Genomic DNA, 23,608 nt, shown 5'->3' on the forward strand with positions numbered 1-23,608 from the left:
AAGGAAGTATTGTGCTGGGTACCGATGGCCCAGCTGATGGTCCCTCCCTAAGAAATGTGTAAAAGATAACAAGGAATTTATTCAGATCAACATCCTCTATACAGAAAACAATACATTTCAAAGTTAGTAATAAAACATTCCAGATTGGTTTGGTCACTACAGATGACCATATAGAACAAACACGCCACGGAGCTTACTCCTCCTCTTACAGAGCACAACCAGCAGCCGAGACAGCCCCCAAACAGGAATCAGCAAGGCCCTTTCGACTCCACCCACAAACAGGCTCTCCACGGTGGTTATTTCTGGTCTAAGAAAACTACAAATATAGGAGGGGAGAATTCAGAGTTGGTTCGCTGCACCCCAAGAATAACACCCTAGAAATTCCAACCAATTAAGAACCCCTCAAGAACAACAAAACCAGCACCCGTCACTGACAGCCAGCCACTAGGTAGAACTAGCTACAGCTGGTCCCCCACAGGCACGCCTTCATTATAATCCAACTAACCACAACCTGTGTGAGGTTCAGCTTCACAGACAGAGGAACTGAGAACACCATCAATGAACCCTGAAATATCGAACATCTGGTCCTCTTAACACAATAAGCTACCACACGGAGGCGCATCCGATTAAGCATGCAAATACAACTGTGATTCCAATACATTCTTTTTTTTTAATTTTATTGTTTGTATTGAGCTATATATTCTCCACTCCCCTCCCTTCCTACCCCCATGATTCCCACACTCCCAATTGACTAGAGATTTGTCTTTTTCTACTTCCTTTGTAGATTAGGTCCAATACATCCTTATGTGATCTAAACTTCAGAACTCTCAAAAGAGGATCATTAGACATAATTAACACATAATTTCTACTAAATATTTCATGAAATGAATTCATCGTAAGAAACTTAAAAAAACATATTGTGACCAACAAATCAAAGATCAATTTTATATAACATAGACTAACCCTAATCCTTTTTGGTGAGGTCTAATTATGCAAGTCCAGTAGTGAAGGGAAGTAACAGCCTCATTTCAGCCATGATTCTTAAAAATAATCTCCAGTCTAAAGCACAAACATCCTGAAGAAGGAGACTAACGCTTTTAAACAGTGTCACTGGGCACAACTGCGCACAGCTTCAAGGGTGGACCTGAAAAGGACGTTAAGGATCAACCGTCATCCTGCGGTTTGTATGAAAATCTCTCCTGAGTATCCATGTGCCCCCTCTGCTTTACTCCAGCTCTGTTTTAAGAGCATACTTGGTCCTTGGCTCAGTCTCACAGAATTCAGAGTCATTGGAATAAGTATGGTCTCTGGACCAGCGTCCCTATCTAGCTTATGTTGATCTTCTCTCTCGGGGTTTTAAGATACCCAGAAATCACATTAAGACAAAATTAAACATTAACTGGAAGATGAACTAGAGCAGTGGTTCTCAACCTTCCTAATGATGCGGCCCTTTAACACAGTTCCTGACATTCTGTAAAAGTTCTGGCACTTTTATGAACAGTAACATAAATATCTGTGTTTCCCAATGGTCTCAGGTGACTTGTGAAAGGGCTGTTCAAGCCCCGCCCCCTGCAAAGGCACCAGGGCCCATGGGTATAAAACCACTACATGCAGGGAAAGGCGATGTTGTTAAAGCCTTCTAGAAACTAAGCACCAAGAACCGAAGGTGGCATGGAAACCGCCCACCTGTCCATCAAGCCACGCCCTACAGACGACATGCAAATATGGATAGGATGGGGTCTGTAACCAGAGATGTGCCCTGATGGGTGTGGCTCACCCAGTTCTCAGACCCTTCTTAACCTCTTCATGGGAGGATGTTTCAAAACGGTACAGACATGCTGGCTGAAAAGACAAAAGCTGTCTTTTAACACGCCAGGCTTCAGAACGCACATTGTCATTATATTAAAAACTAATTCTCATGTGGATATAAAATGGGGAGGGGGAGACTTGGAGAGGGGTCAAGTGAGACAGAGGCATTTCTCCCACCTTGGCAGGCTCCTTCAGCAGAGCTGCCAGTTACATGAGCCCCACGTGGAGGGCATGCAGTCTCTGACAACTTCACCTTCTAAGCCGTTCACAGACCCATCAAACCAAGAGCGACACGGAATTTGCTGGTTTTGTAGACTCTCCACTTCATAGATAATTTCTTTATCACTCTCACTAAATATATTATTACTGGCAATCAGCAGCACAAGGTAATTTGTGTCTTACCTATGAATACCTAAGGTTTGGAAATTATTTTTGAAAACTCTAAAATCCTATTCCCAGAAACTAAGTCTCAAATTCCTAATTTCAACTTAAGCAAGTTCATTTAAAAATTCCATTGCAATATTTGACCTTAATATAAGCAAGGCACTAACGTTAATATTGTTGAAATATTTAAAAATTGCAGTATGTCTTTTAGGCAATTTGCTTTTTAAATGGATTTAAAAGAATTGTGCTTTTGGGCATGGTGGCACATGACTTTAATCCCAGCACTTTGGAGGCAGAGGCAGGCAGATCTTTTGAGTTTGAGGCCAGCCTGATCTACAGAGTGAGTTCTAGGACAGTTAGGGCTACACAGAGAAACCCTGTCTTGAAAATGAAAATATAAATAAATAAATAAATAAATAAATAAATAAATAAATAAATAAATAAAATCAAAGCTTATGTTCTCCTACATTTCAGATCCCCCAAAATAAGTCCCATATGGTAAAGATCCAAAATTTCATTATATAAAAATACTAAAAAACAAAAAGCAGTTCTTTAATTCAACATTTGGGTCAAAGACATAAGAAGATTAATATCTGAAAATTCTTCTATAAAATAAATCAGCAATTATTGCCCTCAACAAAAACCCATTTCCATTATGATTTCAGAACAGTGGTGTCCCCTGACAAAGCTGTGCACAGTGGCAGTTACAGAATAAGACACAACAACTCAACAGACGCGACAGCCTCGTGTAAAGGAAGAAAGGGAGAGAGAAGAAACCCAGAAGGATTTGTCTGTACAAGCTGTCTCTAATGAGCAAGCACACCATCTCCTCACAAATGAAACACATTGACCAGCCCTGGTGTACAAACAATACCTGTGTGAGCATTAGGTAAACCAACCCTGTCAATAAGCAAATGATCACTTCTAACCAAAAAATCAGCCAGAAGGACGACCCTTCACATGATGTATGAGGGGGTGCACAGGTACCTTTAAATATACTCCACGGTCACAACTTTAGTGGCCATTCTCTGCCTCCGTGAAAACTGCATGTTTAGTGTCCTAACTACCCTTTCCTCCAAGTCCCCAGGACGCTGCTGCTGCTGCAGGAACACACTTCTATCAAATCAGTGTGGAGAGTCGAGCGCTATCTGATGTGCGCTGAAGGGTAAAGATGGCTTCAAAAGGCAAGTCAGGTTTTTCTGCGGAATAAGGTCACTCACTTCCTGATGGTTCTGGTCAAGGTGCCGGAAGCACTGTATCTGACACCTGTCTCTTCTTAGAGATCCCCTGACTCGGGCTCCTAATCTCACACAACTCAAAATTCTCTTCAGTCCCATGAGCTCTGAAATGAAGAACATACAATTCTTTCCACTACGAGTAAACCCAGGAGTGTTCCTAATATAACAAAGACTACGGTGAGTCTTGGAGTTGCCATTAGCAATAAAGGAAAACAGGATATGTAGGTCAAGACTAAATCTCACTGACAGGCTCTTAAACGGATTAGGGGAAGTTAGGTGTAAGCCTTCAGGAAACAGGAAAAGACAGGGTAGAAGTGTGTGGGCAGATGTGTCATGATGGAAAACCAGGCTGAGGAAGGAAAACATGGCTGGCTTGGTTGCCCACAAGAAGGGAGCCTCAGGAATCTAAAAGACATAATACCTCATCCCCAGGTAAGACAACACTCCTCCCCAGTGAAGGGCTACCAGGGCTTGCTGAGAATGTAACTATTAGATGAACAGATCAGGTTTTCAGGGTCTCATGGAGGGCACCCTGGCCTTGCATCGCCTGACCCTCAAGTGCTGGAATTAATAAGAGATATACACTACCACACCCTGTACGTGTGCTGCTGGACATCGAGCCCAGGAGATGTGCAGGCCAGGCAAGCCCTCTCTCTACTAACGGGCTACAGCCCCAGCCATTAAATCATCTGCCATTTCTAAGTTGTTTCTTTTTTTTTTTTTTTTTTTTTTTTTTTTTTTTTTTTTTTTTTTTTTTTGGTTTTTTGAGACAGGGTTTCTCTGTGGCTTTGGAGCCTGTCCTGGAACTAGCTCTGTAGACCAGGCTGGTCTCAAACTCACAGAGATCCACCTGCCTCTGCCTCCCGAGTGCTGGAATTAAAGGCGTGCGCCACCACCGCCCGGCTCTAAGTTGTTTCTTGAAGCCAATTGGATGTTAAAAGACTAAAACAGGGTGGAATTTTTTTTTTCTAAATCTGACTAGCCTATAGAGCTCTTTTAGAGACCACAGACATAAGATACAAGGAATAAGTTTAGCCGTGGAGCAGAACTAAGAATTGTCCACAATTGAACTAACAGGCACCATCACTCCTGTGTATATTACCACTGTCTTCGTACAGCTACTGGCCTACCTCTCTGTGCACGGCGTCCCATGATGGCCCAAGTGGCTTCAGGGACCATGTGGTTTTTCTCCACTATATTCTATTTTCACTTATTTTTAAGACAAAAGAAAAAAAATCAATGTGTATTATAATCTCAAAAGTCAACTTAATGAGATCCAGAATCACCTGGCAAGTGAGAGGCCTGTGGGGGATCACCTTGATTAGGGGCATTAAAGAGGGGCGCCCCGCTCTAGTGGTATGGGATCTCAAACTGTGTAAGAGAAAATGAGGGAGGAGGACAGAGACAGAGAGAGAAGGGAGAGAGTAAGCACGGGCGTCGGGCACAATGTGACCAGCTGCTTTAAGCTATTGCTGCCTCGACATCCCCACTATAATGGACTGCACCTTCAACTGTGAACCCACACGAACCCTTCCCTCCTTCATTTCCCAGGATGTCTGGGTTACTTTTCTCCTCGGTGCTGTGACAAACATCGTGAGAGAAGTAAGGCATTCAGTCCATTCTCAGTGGGAGCTGACAGGCAGGCCTTCCTGGCATTTTTATAGCTAGGGAAATAGGGAGGGGGTGCTGTGGGACAATGGTCTTGTACTCTGTGAAGTTTTGTCACTTGTGCTGGTTTAATAAAATGATGATTGGCCAACAGCCAGGCAGGAAGTGTAGGCAGGATGACCAGAACTGGAGAATTCTGGGAAGAGGAAAGGCTGAGTCTACAGTTGTCACCCAGACACAGAGGACACAAGATGAGAAGGCCTCACTGAGAAAAGGTACCAAGCCATGTGACTAGCACAGACAAGAATTGTGGGTTAATTTAAGATTTAAGAATTAGTTAAATCTCTGTGAGTTCGAGATCAGCCTGGTCTACAAGAGCTAGTTCCAGGACAGGCTCCAAAACCACAGAGAAACCCTGTCTCGAAAAAACAAAAAACAAAAAACAAAAAAAAAGAATTAGTTAATAGGAAAGCCTGAGCTAATAGGTTAACCAGTTTATAATTAATGTAGGCCTCTGTGTATTTCTTTGGGACCGAACATCTGTGGGACCAGGTGGGACATAAACATCTGTCAACATGGGGGGATATCGGTACTCAGGAAATGAGTAGGGTGTTCTGATACTCAGGAAGTGGGGAGAGGGGTGCTGATAATCAGGAAATGGGGAGGGGGTGCTGGTGATCAGGAAATGGGGAGAGGGGATGCTGGTACTCAGCTCACTTTCTCCTTTTCTTCCTTTTTATTCAGTCTTGGACTTTGGGACATGAGATAGTGGCTCTGGTAAGTCTCCCCTCCTGCATTAACCCTATCTGGAAACACACTCAGACACTCAAGATGTGTGACATCCTTGATTTTAAATCCAGTCAAGCTAGGGTCTAGGTCGGCAGCCCAGGCTGTCTTCAGATTGCACCCTCCCTTTGCCAGTCTTGGGCCTCAGTTTCTCGGGGGGAGGAATAGTTTTTCTCTGAACAAAGCCAATGAGATAACTCCTTCAAGCTAGCCAGATGTCGTACATCTGCTTCAAGATCCACTCTGACTCAGCATCCCTCCCTACTGTTTCCGGTGACTACAAAAATGCCACCAGGACTTTTTCATCATCAGGTTAAGCCTCGCGATCTCTCAAATCTCAGTTTAAATGATCATCAAATTGCAACCCATAACCTCTCCAATTTAATAATGCCCAGACCCCTGACACGTTAACCACACATTTAGACCCGTGTTTAATATGGTGTTTAATATGGATTCCCCAAGGAGACGACTGCCCAAGGGCAGGGATTATGACTTACCACCTACTGCTGAGCCGCAGGACTTCAAACTCCGGCAGGTATTACTTACTGCATTCATTTTAAATAAAGCCACAAAGGGCCTTCTCTTTCTCAACTAGGAAGATAGCCACCACACCAACAGCTGATAAAGGGGATGCTGGAATACTGGTTCCATGGACAAAGTCAAATTCTATCTGGGGAATGTTTGAAGAAATAGATGGAGTCTGGGCTATATAAGGGGAACTATCAAACATCAAATGATCAGAAAAATAAGTGGTCCCCCAATGGAGAAGGGATTAAAAAAAAAATGAAGCAGGCAGGAAGTGGATTAGAGACTATCTCTGCTGTCAGGAGGAAACAAAGGGTTGGTATTCCTTATAATAAAAGAGCTTATTAAAAAAAAACACTACAAACCCAAAAGGGGGAGGGGCTAAGGGAATGGACAGTTACGAGGCAGAAATGCAAATGCAACTTTACAATACAGAAACCAATCTCATTCAAGAGGAGGAAGGTGGAAATTAACTTAGTGGGACCCCCAAAGGTTTACAAACATATTTTATGACATAGTCGGGCATACCCAAACACCCACTGATGAGAACACTAAGTCTTAACTCTCAGGCTATATCTGGAAATAGCTAATAAACCTGCACATTCACTTAGCCTCTGACTGCACAAACCCACTTCTAAGTACCGCCTGAAGTATGAAACAGTGAAATTAAAAGCAGCATGCGCGTGCTCACCGCAATGTATTTCATATTAGCAAAAGATTAGGAACAACCCAAATCTGACACGTTCAGTGAGGTCTTCTGTGGCTGTAGAAAAGATAACCAACAAACTGGTAGAGAGTGATTTTCAGAATATGTCAAACAAAGAAGGGAAGGTATAGAGTACACTCAGTTTATATTAAAAAGAGAGAGAAGAACATAACCTGTGTTATGTGTTTTATCTTATTTATTTTGTGACTGGGGCCAGAAGAGGACCATGGATGCCCTGGAACTAGAGTTACAGGTTGTGGGCTAACTGCCACGGGTACCGGGAGCTGAACTGAAATCCCCTGAAAGAGCAGCACGTACCCCTAACTGCTCAGCCATCTCTCCAACCCCACCTGCTTATACTTAAACAAACCAACTGAAATTTTTAAATGGTTTTCTTAAAAGAGGAAAAAAATAGGAAGTAACTCCTTTCAATATACCTTGTTTTGTGGATGTTGTCTTTGGATCCACGAAACTATTATAGATGACTGCAAAATAACATCTTATAAGCTATTGTGTTTCTAAATAAGTATAGCCAGCTGCTGGCTTAACTACACAGAGGATTATTATGGTATGTCTGAGAGGCACGCCAATGGCTCCCACCTCCTGGTATTCACACCCATACACAAGCCCTTCTCTTCAACATGGAGTGGGTTTGGAGACTTTCCTGGGAAAACAGAATGCCAAAGAATGCCAGTGTTCACAGCAAAGCAGCCCATCGGCAACAAAAAGGCAACAACTCAGTCTCTGGAGTGCGTTTCTTTTTAAAATGTGGGGTCCCAGCATAATGTATCCATCTGGCCTTTAAAAAAAATGATGGCCTGGTCTACAGAGCCAGCTTCAGGACAGTCAGGGCTATGCAGAGAAACCCTGTCCAAAAAACAAAAAACAAAAACATGATATTCTGATGCATGCCACACATAAATGACCTTAATAACATGCTGAGTGAAATAAGGCAGCCATAGACAGTGAAATGCTGATATGACTCCGCACAGGAGGCCGTCAGACCCTGAACAGAAAGCAGCGCCATGGGGATGGACAAATGGAGAGTTACACTGAATGGATACTGTGAATCCATTCAATTCAACCAGCTCAACTGTGGAACAGGAAAAGGTTCTGAGGATGGAACAGGGCGATTCATGAGCAACAGTAAGAATGTGTCTTATGCCACTGAACACGTAAAGTAAATACACTAAAGAGAAAGAAACAAAATTCTGACCAACAGCCAGGAAGGATTTAAATCCTGCCAAAAGTCACAGGGTGAGCTGGGATGCACCACAGAAATTTCTGTGACCCCCCCTCCCCTCCCCAGTTGAAATGACTATGGCCCCAGAAAATATCATCACAGCAGTTTATGGGAATCTCTGGCTAGAAGCACTCAACCAAGCTGCACCCCAAAGAAATAGACTGACACCAACTGTCAGAGAATGATGCTCACTGGGGTAAACTGGGACATTAGGGAAGACTCGGTTACAGAGCAACAGATAACTAACGCACCCGATACTCTTGCTAAGCATTCTTCTTGCTAAGCATTCTTCAGGGCATGTGCCCTACGTCCAGAAACAATTCACCAATTCCATCCCAGAGGACATGTGAGACAGTAAATAAAACATAAAATGCCTACAAAAGGCATGCAAAAGAATCCAGGCAACTAGACTCCATCAGCTGGAGAAAGGCCACACAAATGGTGGCATTTAACACAATCAAACAGTAAACATGGATAAAAGAACTGTCATTCTGCACAACAGAGGGGAATCACACAGACACGTCAATCAATGGGGGGCTTCACAGACACCTGTAATGTTTGCTTGTTTCTCTCAATTGGGTTGCATTTGATTGGTTAGTCTCCCATTGTAGCTATGTGTTCTGCTCAATCTTCCTCCTCTGCCCTTCCTGTCCACAGATAACGCTCTGAGTAAACCTCACATACGAAAAGCCACACGCAGGGCCATGCACTAAAAGCAGCTGACATCACACCCCACTCTAAAGATGTTTGTGGATGTTTCTGCATGAATTCCAATCACCAGGACTGGAAGAAATCATGGAGAAACAAAGGCCAATCAAGTACACACCTCAAGTTTGTGTGTCTGTTACTCTGGACTGTCCGAGCGATTACACTGAGTCTATAAGGAAACTAATAAGATATTTTTAAGATGTGGGAATAGTGGGGAAGAACAGAATCAACTGACTTGGCTAGCAACTGAGGGGGCAAGGCCTGCACAGAGTGTGAGGAGTAATGCCCCGTAATCCAGGGACCCCAGTGGAAGAAGAGCAGAAAGAGGAGGTGACCGTTACGGGTCTTCTTCCTCCACTTCCCAGTCACTTCCATTTGCCATGCCTTTCTACCATCACGGTGCTGCCACCGGCAGAAAAGCCACGGAGCCATCTGACCATAGCCTGACGCCTCTGAAACGCGAGTCCAAAGAAATCTCTACTCTCCTTAAGTTGACTTGCTCAAATATTTTGTCATGGCAATGACAAACGACCAATGCAATTATTTTTATAAGTATCATTCACTAATATTAGGTATTATGTTATAGCAGTAAGGCAGTACAGAAAGACTGTTTTAAAGCTCCCAAAAAAAACCTGTTATAGCTACCTTTAGATGTAGTTCAGAAGAAATTACCAAAAATAACTATGGCAGATATAAAAAGAGAGAGCCTAGGAAAGGCAGTCCAAAGAGCAATCATTTCATGGTTCCCAGCATCCTCTGAAGGGGCAGGCACCAGGGTAACAACCCCCCGCCTTCTGTCCACAGGACCCATGTGATAGAAGGACAGAACCGACTCCCACAAGCTCCACCCTGCTATGCTAGAGTGTGTAGGACCCAGCACGACAGCTCAATAGAAGCCTGGGTCTCAGTAGTTTTCCCTAAGGCAATACCTGGTTGCAAGAAGAAAGACCACAAACTCAGACTACCCAGGCACCACCCAGGAACAGACCATCCAAAGGAATTCCAACATTCCAACCGTTGTAGATAGGATCACCTGCCAGCACACACCCATTGCTTTTCACCAGGACACCCCTCAACAAATGTCAGCCAATCAGGGGTCCTGAAGCTTAGAAATCTCTCAGTCCTATCTTTGCTACTACAAAAACCCAATCCTAACTGAGCTTAGGGCGCTCCAATTATTTCAATACGTTAGACACAGGGAGAGACGAAGTTTGGAGTTTGCAAACTTGTATAATAAAGGCTGTTTGCTTTTACAAACAGGATCAGTCTCCTAGTTGGTTTTGGGGGGACTCCGTGATCTGGGCATAACACATGTACTCACCCACATGCAAAATAAACAAACTTCAATTTTTTTTTTTTTTTTTTAGTACACATCCTTACCACTTAGAAATGGATGTTGAGGCACAGGGTTTGTAGAAAAGACACCAAACTTGGAAAGGATCCATCTAGAAGCTTTTTCAACCTGGAGCATGTACTTTACAGGCACTGAAGTGGGCACACTGGGAAGCGGCAGCGGTGACTCTCCATGGGTGAAGCAGAGTGCAGAATGTCGAAGGCTGGAAGACAGGAACGGGAGAGGGTTAGTCCTAACAGTCAGGGCTAAACCGAAGTTCATGGCACTTCAGTTAGCAGCTGCTGTGGGACACGCTACTGAGAAAATAAGTATTGCAACTGACAATTTGGTCAAGATCGTGCTTGCAAAAAAATAAGCAAATACTTAAAGAAACTGGGCGGTGGTGGCACCCACCTTTAATCCCAGCAGGCAGGAGGCAGAGGCAGGAGGGAGGATCTCTGTGAGTTTGAGGCCAGCTGGTCTACAGAGTGAGTTCCAGGACAGCCAGGGCTGTTAAACAGAGAAAAATCCTGTTGCAAAAAAAAAAAAAAATCCTCAGGGGAATGTTGCTTAGTGGTAGAGCACTTGCCCAGCTGGCGTAAGGGGAAAAGCATCTCAAGGCTGGGCAGCGGTGGTGGTGATGGGCACCTTCAAATCCCATCTCTCGGGAGGAAGAAGCGAGCAGCTCCCTGTGAGTTCCAAGCCAATCTAATCCCCACAGCTAGTTCCAGGCCAGCCAGGGCCTGTCTCTAAAACAAACAGTATTCCAGCTATCTATCTGGAGACAAAGGACAATGCAAATTAACCTCCAAGGGCTCTAACTTACCATCTTCTCAAGTATGTTACAATCTTAAAGGAAATGCTAGTCACAGCTACTTATTTCTTGAGGAAACGGGGTCAGAATAGTGTTTCTTTGGCTTAGAGACCCAGACAGCGTCAGGGAACTTGGGACCTTTCTTCCTACACAGGGGCCCTGAGGGCACAGGTGCTCCCAGATGCTGGGAGTGGTGCCCTCCCCTCACAAGGTCTACAATTAACCAGTGACCTCAGAACTACCACCCTCCACTTACAACTGCTGCGCAGCAGAGAGACAGCTGGATAGCAAGATTAGGATGAGATCGTTTGTAAAAGTAAAGCAGAAAACACAGAAGGATGTGTGAAAAAACCGGGGGGGGGGGGGGGGAGGAGCCTATGCATTCCACACAGCTGCAAAACACAGACGCACTGTGAACAACCATGAGAAGAAAGACCACCTGGCTACATGAAACAAGCAAGTGACAGAAAAACACTGTGTTGGATTCTGTATTTAAGAAAATAGCATGTTAAGCTGGGTGTGGTAGCGCATACCTGTAATTCTAGCACATGGGGGTGGAGACAGGAGGACCCCGGCGTTCTATACAGTGCATCAGATGCGAGCTTAGGCTGCAGGAGACCTTGTCTCAAATGGAGCTGGTGGTCTCAACAGCACTTAAGTTACATCAGAAGAGGGTCAAAGGATCACCAGAAGAGGACGGTAAGGGGGCAGGCGTGGGAGAGGTAAGGGCTGTCTTATTGTTTGACTTCTGAAACGTGTGTTTCCAACAAAATTCAACTCCAAACAAGTTCTCAAAATGAGCTGATTCCTCCAGATTCATAAAGTTATGTACCCCAGGGTCGCCTTTCTAGGGGGAAAAATGGCTACTTCCCTTCTTGTCCCTCAGGAGGACCCCGGAATCCAACAAACTCTGAGTGCCGACTGGATACTGGCACTCCATGCAGCAGTGAGCGGGGCCGCAAACTCTCTTCTGGGCACTGTGAAGCTCTCCTGTGGCCCAGGAAGGTACCAAGCCACACCGCTGAGACTGACGACAAACACAGCCGCATGTGAACGGACCCTCTAAAATGTCCACACACTGACTTGACTCAAGAACTCAAACGCCTACAAAGTTCTACACGCAAATGCTGTTTGTGTTATTTCCAAAAAAAAAAAAAAAAAGGCATCTGAAGTGGGATAAAAATAAATTATGGTTTACTGGAAGATGCAGCATGCATTACACTTAACCTAGAGCTTGTAACTGAATATGATGGATTAACCACAAATTCTTTTAGTGGGGTTGTTGTTTTATTAGTTGAGAATTTTGTACAATGTGTTTTGGTTCATATTTATCTCCCTCTTAACTCTTCCCAGATTCACCCTCATTTCCCCAACCCTACCTTTGTGTCACTTGTCAAGACCAATTTGTGCTGCCCAAATATTTTGTAGTGTGTGCCTTCCACTGGAGTGCGGTTGACCTACCAGACAGAAAACTGCCTCTCCCTCTCCCAGAAGCTAAGGACGGGACTTCCGACCCACCTCCCTTCTCTACGGCGGGGCTTGGTATGGCTCGGGCTTGCACTGATCTTGTGGACGCTGTCACAAGGGCTGTGAGTCCCTATGTGCAGCTGCCTGCTGTGTCCAGAAGCCACTGCTTCCCTGCAATCATCCTCCGCCTCAGGCTCTTACGCTCTCTACTCCTCTTTCACCACGATCCCTGAGCCCTGGGAGGAAGGATCCGTGTATCTGTGTATCTGTTCCCTTTAGGGCTGAGCGTTCTGCATTCTGCTGTTTCTGGTGACTCAGCAAATTGTGGGTCTCTGTGTTAATCACCATCTACGGCAAATTGATGCTTCTCTGTTTTTACTCTGTCCCTGAACCACTCTGATAGAGTATAAAAGTTCAAAACAAAAAATAAATAAATAACCCAAAGATTTAAAAAAGAACGGGATGAATAAAAGAGGCAATCTTTGGGCTGGAGAGATGGCTCAGTGCTTAGAGCACTGGTTGCTCTTCCAGAGGACCTGGGTCCAATTCCCAGCACCACATGGTGGCTTACATCTATCTGTAACTTCAGTTCTGGGGATTCTGATACCCACACACATACATGCAGCCAAAACACAACATAAAATAAAAATAAACTAATAAAAAAGAAGCTCCTCAATAAGAAAGGAAAAAAAGAGGCAAATTTTAGTAAGATAAATTTAATATAGTTCCAAAAAAATGTGCAGAAATGTTACTAAGTAAAAAAAAAAACTAAAATTTAAAAATTGGTGTATTCACTAATATACATAGTGCATTACAGTAGACATTGTAATAGACATATAAAGTGCATGTATATTCAATATATGTATGTATACAGTACTGTATACATATATACAAGTATATTCAACATATACAGTAGGCACTTGGTATTTGTTGAATTGTTACTAGTAGCAAGGGTTCTTCTGAGGGACAATCATAGATATACAATGCCAAAATAAAATTAAAATATGAAAGGAAAATACTCTTATTTCTAGGCAGTGGTTTTAAATAAGTGATGTTTCAGTTATGATCAGCTGATCTGGTCTGTCACCAGGGTACCCTGTCCCTTTAAGACACAAGCCACGCCCCCTCCCAGCCCCTCCCCTCCCTCCGATGGAAGCAGATACCCCGCTTCCTCTCTCCCTCCCTTCATAACCCACTGGATAGACTCTAGACTTACTCTGCACGATGTATCTGTCTGTCTCTCACCGGCCACGGTCCCCCACCCACCAAGGTGATCATCCCCCCCCCCTTGCCAAGGCCTGGAGTCACCAGCCACTACCCCTCGTGGGATCACAGTCTTTCGTGAGACTGGCCTTCCCACCTTATGTCTTTAAAAAAGAATAACAGTTTCTCTTCCACTCTTCTCCCAAACAGTTGTTATAATGATGAACAGAAAACCCACTCTTCAAAGTAAAATCTCCCGAGGAAGGTGCTAGGATGGCACTCGCTCCCAAATTCACATTCTGACACACTAACTCAGTAGAGGACGTGGGGACTTTCAGGGGAGCCAGGTCATGAGGGTGGGGTCCCCAGAGTGGCAATGCTACTGTCCCTAAAGGCACAGGAGAGCTTGCTTCCTTTATCTACCAAACCAGGAAGTGGGCTCTCTCCAGATACCAGATCTGCCTTGGCCATAGGCTTCTCCACCCCCAGGACTTGACTCAGCAATATATGGCATTCCACTGCCACATTCCGTGCCAACTAAGGCTGATGGCACTAGGCAACAAGAACACGGCTAAAACCCTCACATACCACTAGTGGGAACAAAAAGTCAAAAGAGCAACTCCAGGGAAATCTATATGATCTCCAAAAGATAAACACCACCCAGGAATTCCACTCTTGGGGTTACAAACACAAAGTGAAAATATATACCCCCACAAAATGCATGGTTATCATACCCTTTTATGCAATTGCCAAGGGTGGAAATAACCCAAACGTTACCCACTAATTAATGGTCAACTGAGGTACGGATACCTGCTGGAGTATTACACTACCACAGGAAGAAACAATGTACTGACGTGTTACACAATGGATGGTCTGTAAATATACTAACTGAAACAAGCTGACGCCCAGAGCAGACAGATCTACACACAGAGAAAAAGATGAGCAGGTGCCTAGGAACCGAAGCAAAAGGGGGAATGATGAAAACACAACAATCAACTGTGGAGATGCAACTGTCTGTGAGTTCACAGCAGCTGCGGCTTGTAGTAGAGTTTAAGTTGGTAATTCATAGTGGTATGGGAATTATTATCTCAACAAAACTGGTGCTCTCTTAAAAATAACTATCCTCAAACTTGTTTATCAATAACCTAGTACCTGCAACATTATTTGCTGTGTTGCTCCTTTATAGTCTGGGAAAGCCTTGGGCCTAAACATAATACCAGACTCCTGCCAGCCATAAGAGCAAGGAGAGCCAAGGCTTCTGGATTACAGCCTCCAGAAAGGCTATTGGAGTCAGAGGGTCCAATGCATTTTTCTCCTAACAGAACTACATGGCAGCCAGGAAGAAAATTTGTCCTATAATCTGCTCAGGTCAGTGTGTTTATTCTAATTATGTAATTTAGCCAAGTATTACACATCAAGAATGAGAGTGAAAAGAAAATGTTTTGTCTCTAAAAATGAGCTTTTATGACCTAAAGGAAATCACTCTAAAACACATTGTACAGAAAATGCCCTGACTGTATTTCAAGATTAGCAAATTTAAAATATTTATATATCTAGTTATAAAGTGTTTAAAGTATGTACTTTCCAACTTATTTCAAACAAGTTTCCTTTTCTTGTGTGTGTGTGTGTGTCTGTGTGTGTGTCTGTGTCTGTATGTGGTGTCTGTGTGTTTATGTGTATGTCTGTGTGTGTGTCTGTATGTGTTGTCTGTGTGTTTGTGTGTGCACGTACGCTCACATGAGTGATTATGCGTGTGCATGGAAAAGCCTGAATGACTTGACTTTGGTGTCTTCCTCGATCTCTGCAATTTACTCCCTGGCACAAGGTTTCTCTGGGTCAAGAGCTCTGTGTGTCCTGCCTGCACTAGCTCACAGCTCTCTCTGAGGAGTCCCTGCCTTTGCCTCCCAAGTCCTGAAAGGACAGTACTGAAAAGGGTGCTGAGATCCCAACTGTGACCCTCACGGTTGCCTGGCATGCACTTTCTCCTCGGAGTCATCTCCCCAGCCCCTTAAATAATAAGTTTTCTGTTAAATAATCAACTGTCAGCATATTAGGCTACAAATATTATATGAGAAAGCCTCTGAAGTTATTGGGGGGTGGGGGAGAGTGTTGTTTATTGCTTTAAAGATGGGAAGTCATATGCCCCGAGTAAGCCTCGGCTTCATTATGTATGTCATGGAGATCGGCCATAGACCCCTAAACCCTTCTGTCCTCATCTTCACCATGCCTGGTTGTATACGTTATTTTTCTAAGGAACTAATACAGAAGACTCGGGTTCAAATCCCAACAGCCTCATGGCAGCTCACAACTGTCTGTAATTTGGTCCTAGAGAACACCACAGCCTCTTCTGGCCTCATTGGCAATTCGCGTACATGGTGCACTGGCATATACGAAGGCCAAACACCCATACATATAGAACAAAAATAGATAAACCTTGCTTTAAATGGACTAACACATGTTACTATTACTCTAAAGAGTGCCCAACCCTGCTGAGTACCCTCTGAAGAAGACACCTGGATTGTCAAGTCTCCACACCAACTGCACCCCCATCATCTCGATGACACTCCATCTCTTCAACTGGATGCAGCGGCCCAAGGCCAACCCCATTTGGTCAACTCAGGCCCCTGGAGTCCCCCCTTCCCAGGCACTTCATCCCCTAGACATTTTACTTCTAATCCTCCTTTTTCCAAAGCTAAACTGCATCTCACCTATGTATTCAGGTGACTGTTGTATCAAAGTGAAAACGAAGCCCGCAAAACTGGAAAATCTCCTCAGTCATTTACACTCACGTAGGAACTCCACGGGCCTCTTCTCTGTTGGGAGCAGTGAGACCCACAGATCCTGAATTTCTTGTAAGCAACTTGTTTTCCCCTGATCTGAGTGCCTACAGCTGCTCTGAGCACGAGACCTTCAGGAGTTCCTGATGGCAGGAGAGTGGTTTCTGGTGGGTTTGGCTGGGGCATGGCTATCTCTATATAATCTGAACCTGAACACATTAAAGGGGGCATTCTTGGGGAATTCAAGGATGACCCGTGTCTCTGTCTTTCTGTCTGTGTGTGTTTGTGTATTTTAACCTCCAGCCCCCTTGCCCGAAGCTCGCGTACCGGTTGGGTAATAGCGCACCGAGCGCAGACACGGAGGTGCGGTGAGAGGCACTTCTCCTCCTAGGACCACACAGCTCCACCTCCCTCTTTTTAAAAAAATTATTCTTACACTATTATTGTAAGTTTTTTTGTTGTTGCTGAGGAAGAGGCTCCCTCCCTCCACCATATGGGTTTCAAGATTGTAACCCCAGTCATCATGTTTACCTGCTGAGCATCTATCTCCATAGCCTGCCTTTCTTGTGACTCACCTTACTCAATCAACCATGAGCTGCGACTCCCAGTCCTGGAGAGCTAAAACAGAAAATACCCTTCCACTTGACCACAACAGAAGGCTAAGTGGGAATCCTACTTGGTCTCTGCCCTTCCTTCTTTAGGGACCTTACTGTATCCCAAGCTTTGCTTCCTAAGACACAGTGCGGCCAGCGATGCTTACCAGATAGTAGGGGACCGCACTGTCCTGGGAGTCAAGATTGTAATGAAAAAGACAAAACCACCAACCTATGTCCCTAACATTCTCTCGACTCCGCTTCATACAAATATGTCTCTCACACAGTTCTGCACCGACATCTGCCGGCCCCTTTGTGTGATTTGGAATGTCCTGCCTTTGTGTCTATGAACTGAAACACTTCTAAAGATGTTTTTAAAGTAGAAAGCCTCTTACCCACTCAAGAGCCTTTGGCTTCTCAGCTGCAAAATGAGAACAATGCCTTTAAGGGCTATTTCATGAAGCTTCCAAAGGACTGTAGAAGTACCCTGAGGACTGTTTGGTGTAAACTTAGATCAATCACTGGCAGGTGTCACTCAACACTTCTGCGTTGTTGTTTTGTGAGCACAATGAGAACCCAAGAAACATTTTCTCAATTGGCAGAACAATGGAAAATGCCTTTTCCAGCCACCAAAGAGCACCTCGGAGAAGGAAAGAGAATTTCCAACAGAGCTTTCATCTTGTGGGAATCTCACAGACACACTATGCGGGAACCACTACTTGATGGCTCTTTATTCACTGACACATATGGAAAATGCGAAGGGGGGGGATCTCTCTCGTGTGTGTGTGTGTGTATGTGTGTGTATGTGTGTGTGTGTATGTGTGTGTGTATGTGTGTGTGTGTCTGTGTATGTGTGTGTGTGTGTGTTGTGATGGTCATGACATGTCCTCTGCCATCCTACCTGTTTCATAGCGCACACAGGATATTCACACCTACGTCCAGTCACCACCATCATCGGACTCCAGCTCTCTCTGCATCTTGCAAAACTCAGTACCCGTGACACAGTGATGCCCCATTACCCTACCTCGGCCTCTTCCAGCCGCCCACCCACTTGCCGTCTCAGTGAACTGATGACCTGGTATCTCACACCGCTGGAATCACAGCTACCTGCCCTCTGGGGATCTGGCTTATTTCACCAAGCACAACGTCTACAAGGTTTATACCTGTTACTTTGCTTTTCAACAAGATCTTCAAGCTCACTCAAGGACACAGCTTAAGTACACTGTAACTGACGTATATTATTGGCACTGCCCCGAAGATCTGGATGACTCAGACAAAAGGGGGGGGGCATATCCCTCACTTGGCTGTGGGCATTGTGCCGGGTACTCTGGTAGGTGTGTTTCCCACGCCTCTTAATTAAGCCCACACAACTCTAAGGAGGTAGTTACTGTGACTCTCAATCAAACAAAGAGAAGAGAGGTTCGGAAGAACTGCAATGTGAGCCAGGCCACTACTTTCCATCCCGTTTTCATCATGGAGCGTTTATCACCAGCTGACCCAAGCTTGTTCACATTTCTGTATTCTATCCCACAACTGTCTGCATGGAAAGCCGCTGTTACTTTAACCCACCCACGGTGGGCGGGGTGGAGATCAGAAGACAAGTCAGCACAGAGTGAGTGACATCACATGTCTGTTACACACAGGTGCTCTTTGAGTACTCACACCTCCACCATTCCGAGGTCACAAACGATGGCAAAAGTGTGTCTATGTAAGCACAGCTTACAGCCCAAACGTCCTCGCTGGCCCTTCTCAAACTCTCGTCCATGAATGCTTTTCTTAGATGCTCAGAAAGTGGATGGCATCATTACTGCCTGCCAGACATATTTAGGGTTTGTTCCTGGATACAGATTCAGAGACCATAAAACACAAAGAAGATAAAAGCCTAGTCCAGAAATCCAGTGTTTTAGAAAGGCAAACATAAACCTATCACATCCTTGGTTTTCTGCTATTTTTTTTTTTTTTTGAGACAGGCTTTCTCTGTATAGCCCTGGCTGTCCTAGAACTCAGTTTGTAAACCAGGCTGGCCTCAAACTCACAGAGATCCACCTGCCTCTGCCTCCCAAGTGCTAGGATTAAAGCTTGTGCTACCATCGCCCGCCTAAATTTTTTTTTAAGAGAACTGCCTTTATTTATTAAAGGGCTGGACGACCTCTGTACCTCTGAGCCCTCTTAGTGCCCACCTGAATTGTTCTATGAAGAAGCAGGCAGCCCAGAGTTCCCTGTCTGCTCTTTCAAGAAGCCATTTCTTAGGCCAAGAAGCTGCTGACAACATCCGTGAAGTCTTGGGGTTTGTCACTGTGGACCCAGTGGCCAGCATTAGGCACAGTCTGAATCTGGGCTTGAGGAAAGAGACGCCTAATCTCTGAGTGGTGGCTGGGTTGTACACAGCTAGAATTTCCACCAATCAGAAAGAGAGTTGGCCCCGAGTAGGATTCATGCTGCTGTGGGAAGGTCAGAATCTCGTCCAAGTGCTGAGCTAAAGTCTCCAAGTTCACTCTCCAAGAGAACCGCCCATCTACCTCCACCAGGTTAGTGAGCAGGAATCTCCGAATGGCTGGGTCCTTGACAGTGGCACTAAGTTGTGCATCTACCAGTTTTCGGGCCTGGGAGTGCAGCACCTTCTCCGGGATATCAGCGGCCTTCATGGCTGCTATGTAGCTTCCTAGATATGATCCAGGTGTGGTTCCTACTGGGCTTATGTCTACAGCAACCAATCGCTCCACAACATCTGGCCTCTGCAGCGCCAGCAGCAGCATGGCTGTCTTTCCTCCCATGCTGTGGCCAAACGAGAACGCAGGGCACCAGGCCCAGCTGTGGCAGGAGGCCCTGAAGGTCCTGACTCATGTCCTCGTAGCTTGCATCTGGATGGTGGGGATTGTCACCATGGTTCCAAGCATCCACTGTCAACACCCTCCTGCCGGTTCTTTGGACCATCGCCTTGGCGATGGAGTTGAAGTTGGTTTTGCTGCCGAAGAGTCCATGCAAAAAGACAATGCCTGGGAGTGTCGCCTCTCCATCTAGAAGGTTACAGGAGAGCGGCAGTGGCCTCGGTTCGGCGTTTCCTTGTCCACTACTGCGGCTGCTACTGAAGGCGACAGGCACCGCCGAGCATCTGGGAGAAGAGGCACCAAGCCTCCCACGTTGGACCTTCCACGCTCGCGCCCAGCGGAGCATGCCCACACTTACGGCCTATAGCGTGTGCTTCCTACGGATTGCCCTCTAAATTTTGTTTTTAAACAAATTACCTGAAGACTCTCTTTTTTAACTCAGGGTGAGAGATCAGACTGTGTCTACACACCTCGCATACATGTCTTACATTGTTATGGTTTGAATCTGAAACAGCTCCCAGGAGCTCAGTTTTGGACTTTTGTTCTCCAGTGGGTGGTGTTATTTGGGGAGGTTGTGGGGTCATTAGGAAATAAAGCCTAACTTGAAGAAAGAAATCACTAGAATTGGGCCTCACAGGGTCATAGCCTGATACCTGACCCCTGTCAAGCTCTCTGATTCCTGGTCACTGTGTTCCAATCAGTCCCTGCCACAGACTCTGTGCACCGTCAACTGAGCTGCTCCCCCCTGCCTTCCCCACCGTGATGGACTGCCACCTTCTGAATGTGAGTAAAAGTAAATGTTTCCGTCTCCGGATGTGCTCACAGCAACGGAAAAGTAACCGTGTAAATAATACTACATACAAAAATACGCATTTTTCCCTTTTCCTTTGGACTGAAGCGTCCCATGTTGCCCATTTTCTTCCTTACAGTTAACTAAAACTCTTTATTACTTTTGAAAGTCATTAAAAACTAAATACGTACTTCTAGCTTTCTCGGTGTATCTTTCTTCCCAAGCTAATGACGTGAACTACCTCTAGAATGTAAAATGGTCTGGAAAGAAGCTGGGTTTTTCTAAGGGCTTCCAGTAGATCCCTGCTTACAATCGGAGTCTGCATGTCCCATAAAACTGTTGTTTTCAGAAAGTAATTTCTTTTGATCACAGTATGAAAAATGCTAGTCAGTTGAAAGAAAAAAAGTACTGTGTTCACAAAATAACTTTATCCTCATCCATGCAAGAAGCCAGCGGTTTCCTTTCTGTGGGAAACAATAGGCCTTGGGAAACACATTCCCTGCTAAACGTCTTTGGCATTTTCCACACACAATTGGTTCAACTTCCTAATAATCACCATTTACCAGAAATGTGAAAGATAAAATCTATCCCGATACACAATGAGACTAAGCAAGCCAAAAGGAGACAGAAAGAAAATCGCAAAGGCTCCCTGAAGAAAGCCAGGGGAGTGATACTCCCGAGCCAACACAAACATCCCCCTAGCTAACCTTTAAGACGGAGAATGGCAGCCTCAAGGTGACAAAGTCTCACCGCTTTCTTCCTTCTGAAGGAGAAGGGTCACACCCACATCTTCTAACGTCCCCCTCTACCATGAGGGAGTGGGGGAAGTCCCTCAGTTACTTCAGCATTTTCGTCTCCTTCTAAGACAAAAGCCTCCAAACAGTGGTCTCTCCTTCTCAGTCTCCTTCACCCGTCCTGACTGTCCTCCCAGGAGCCACTGCTCCCAACGCTCTCCACAGCTCCTGAAACTTGGGTCAGAATCCCACCCGAATCTTCAGTGCACTCAAAGGCAGCGTGTCTCCCTCCATATCTTAAAACACTCTCCACTTGGACCATGAGATGCCACACGCTATCCTAGCTTTATTTTGCCTGTCTTATGAGACAAGGATCTTGCTGTGTCGATCGTGCGGCTGCCTTAGCCTCCAGAGTACTAGGATCAGCCATGGAGCGCTGTTTTCTTCCTCTCCCCAGGCACCCCTCCTCTGCTTCAGTCCCCACCCTCCTGCTCACTGATGTTACCTCCGAGGCCAGCTCCCCAGAGGGCTCACATTCAAATCTGGCTATGCCAGTACAGAGCTGCCATCTGGGACTCAGGCCTCCCTCTCCTCTGACACCAGCCTCGCTGATGCATTGTCCACTGGACTCACCTAAAGGATCCCAAGCTCAACTCTTCCTGTACCCAAATCTTTGGTGCTTAGGTGCTTGGCAAACACAGCCATGGCTCCTCGAACAGTGCTTCTCGTAGCCCTGACATTAAATCAGCACCTTTCCCAAACCTAGCCATTTCTCTCCAGGGCTGCTGCTACCCCAGTCACTGCCACTGTCCTCTCTGGCTCAAACCCATGCTTAACAGTGTCTCACAGACATGAGGAAACACATGGGCTCTCTTTCCCCTACTCTAGCCATAGCCAGCTTTCCAGTTAAAACAAATTTCCACAGGACGCGCCTGCGCACATGCTCCCTCCATTCATCCAGACCATGCAAATGCCACCTCCCCAAAGAGGCCTCATGGACACCCCTATGTAAACTAACTGCTGCCCCCCCCCATGCTCTCAATAACTTGATTTCTCTACAATGTCTACACTTGCCCCCCTGATGAGGCAGACACTCCCAAGACAGCCGTTAACTACCATGGCCACATTTCTCCCAAGACAGCCATTAATCACCATTTCCTTACTCCAAGGACTCAATAACCAATCATTGCTTAGGTAAACCCTGCCGTGGATGACACTAACTTTGAAAACATCCAGTGTCTTGCTCATATTTTACTCAATAAAATGAACACTGAATATCAGCAAAGCCCTGCATTTCCATTTGGCTGCTCTTGAAGGAGGTGTCCCAGAGAAACCACAAGAGAGCTGAGTGCGTCTGGAATCTTCACTGCCACTGTGCGCCCTTTCTCCCGTGCTGAGGTGCAACCCCGAATCTTCAGAAGATGATATATCTTCAACGGGCTCCTCTCTTCCTATGCAGTAACTCAATCAAGCTACACGCAAACAAGCTTTAAAGGGGGAGAAGCCCTCAGAGGATGACCTACACCTTGCTTCCTGCTCCAATGCCTGCCCCAGTGACTGCCACAAAAGAATATATCCAAGCAGCTTAACAATTAGAAAGGGAAATGCCCCACTTTGCACCGAATGTTGAGTTTGTTGGGGTTTTTGTTGTTGTTGTTGTTTGCTTTCACATTTATTTATTTATTTACTGGGGGCCGGGGGTGCACATGCATGCCATGGCATAGGTGTAACAATTTTGACTCTCTCCTCCCACCATGTGGGTTCCTCAGATCCAATTCAAGTCCGCAGGCTCGGCAGCCAGTGCCCTTAGATCCTGAGTCACCTCACAGGCCCCCAAATCATGAATTGCTACAAAAGTACAAAAAGGTAAGAATAAGGGGGTGGGGGTAAGGAAGGGTAAGCTCTGTACCCGGGCCAGGCAGTTGTCTGCTATGGTCTGCTAGCCTCCTGCCAGTTCACAGCTAAAATGAGCCCCCAAAGAAAACAGTCGGCCCAACCCCTCCCTCCATTGAGTTTGTTAAGCTAAGTACAGACTGCAATCTTTTTTTTTTTTTTTTTTTTT

General features: G+C 45.4%; 1 protein-coding gene and 1 pseudogene across 8 annotated transcripts in view; both read right to left on the reverse strand.

The window, feature by feature from the left end:
* Fryl (FRY like transcription coactivator) overlaps positions 1 to 23,608 on the reverse strand; it is a 219,096-nt gene that overhangs the window by 170,319 nt on the left and 25,169 nt on the right. For all 8 annotated transcript variants that reach the window (XM_026785301.1, XM_026785300.1, XM_026785299.1 and 5 more), the window contains exon 2: positions 10,388 to 10,563. In XM_026785301.1, coding sequence (XP_026641102.1) covers positions 10,388 to 10,478 — 91 coding nt within the window. In that variant the 5' untranslated portion in view covers positions 10,479 to 10,563. The remainder of the gene's footprint in view (positions 1 to 10,387; positions 10,564 to 23,608) is intronic.
* Positions 19,441 to 20,387, reverse strand: LOC101979883 (annotated as a pseudogene).

This window comes from Microtus ochrogaster, linkage group LG1 (genome assembly GCF_000317375.1).
Source record: "Microtus ochrogaster isolate Prairie Vole_2 linkage group LG1, MicOch1.0, whole genome shotgun sequence".
NCBI classification, from domain to species: domain Eukaryota; kingdom Metazoa; phylum Chordata; class Mammalia; order Rodentia; family Cricetidae; genus Microtus; species Microtus ochrogaster.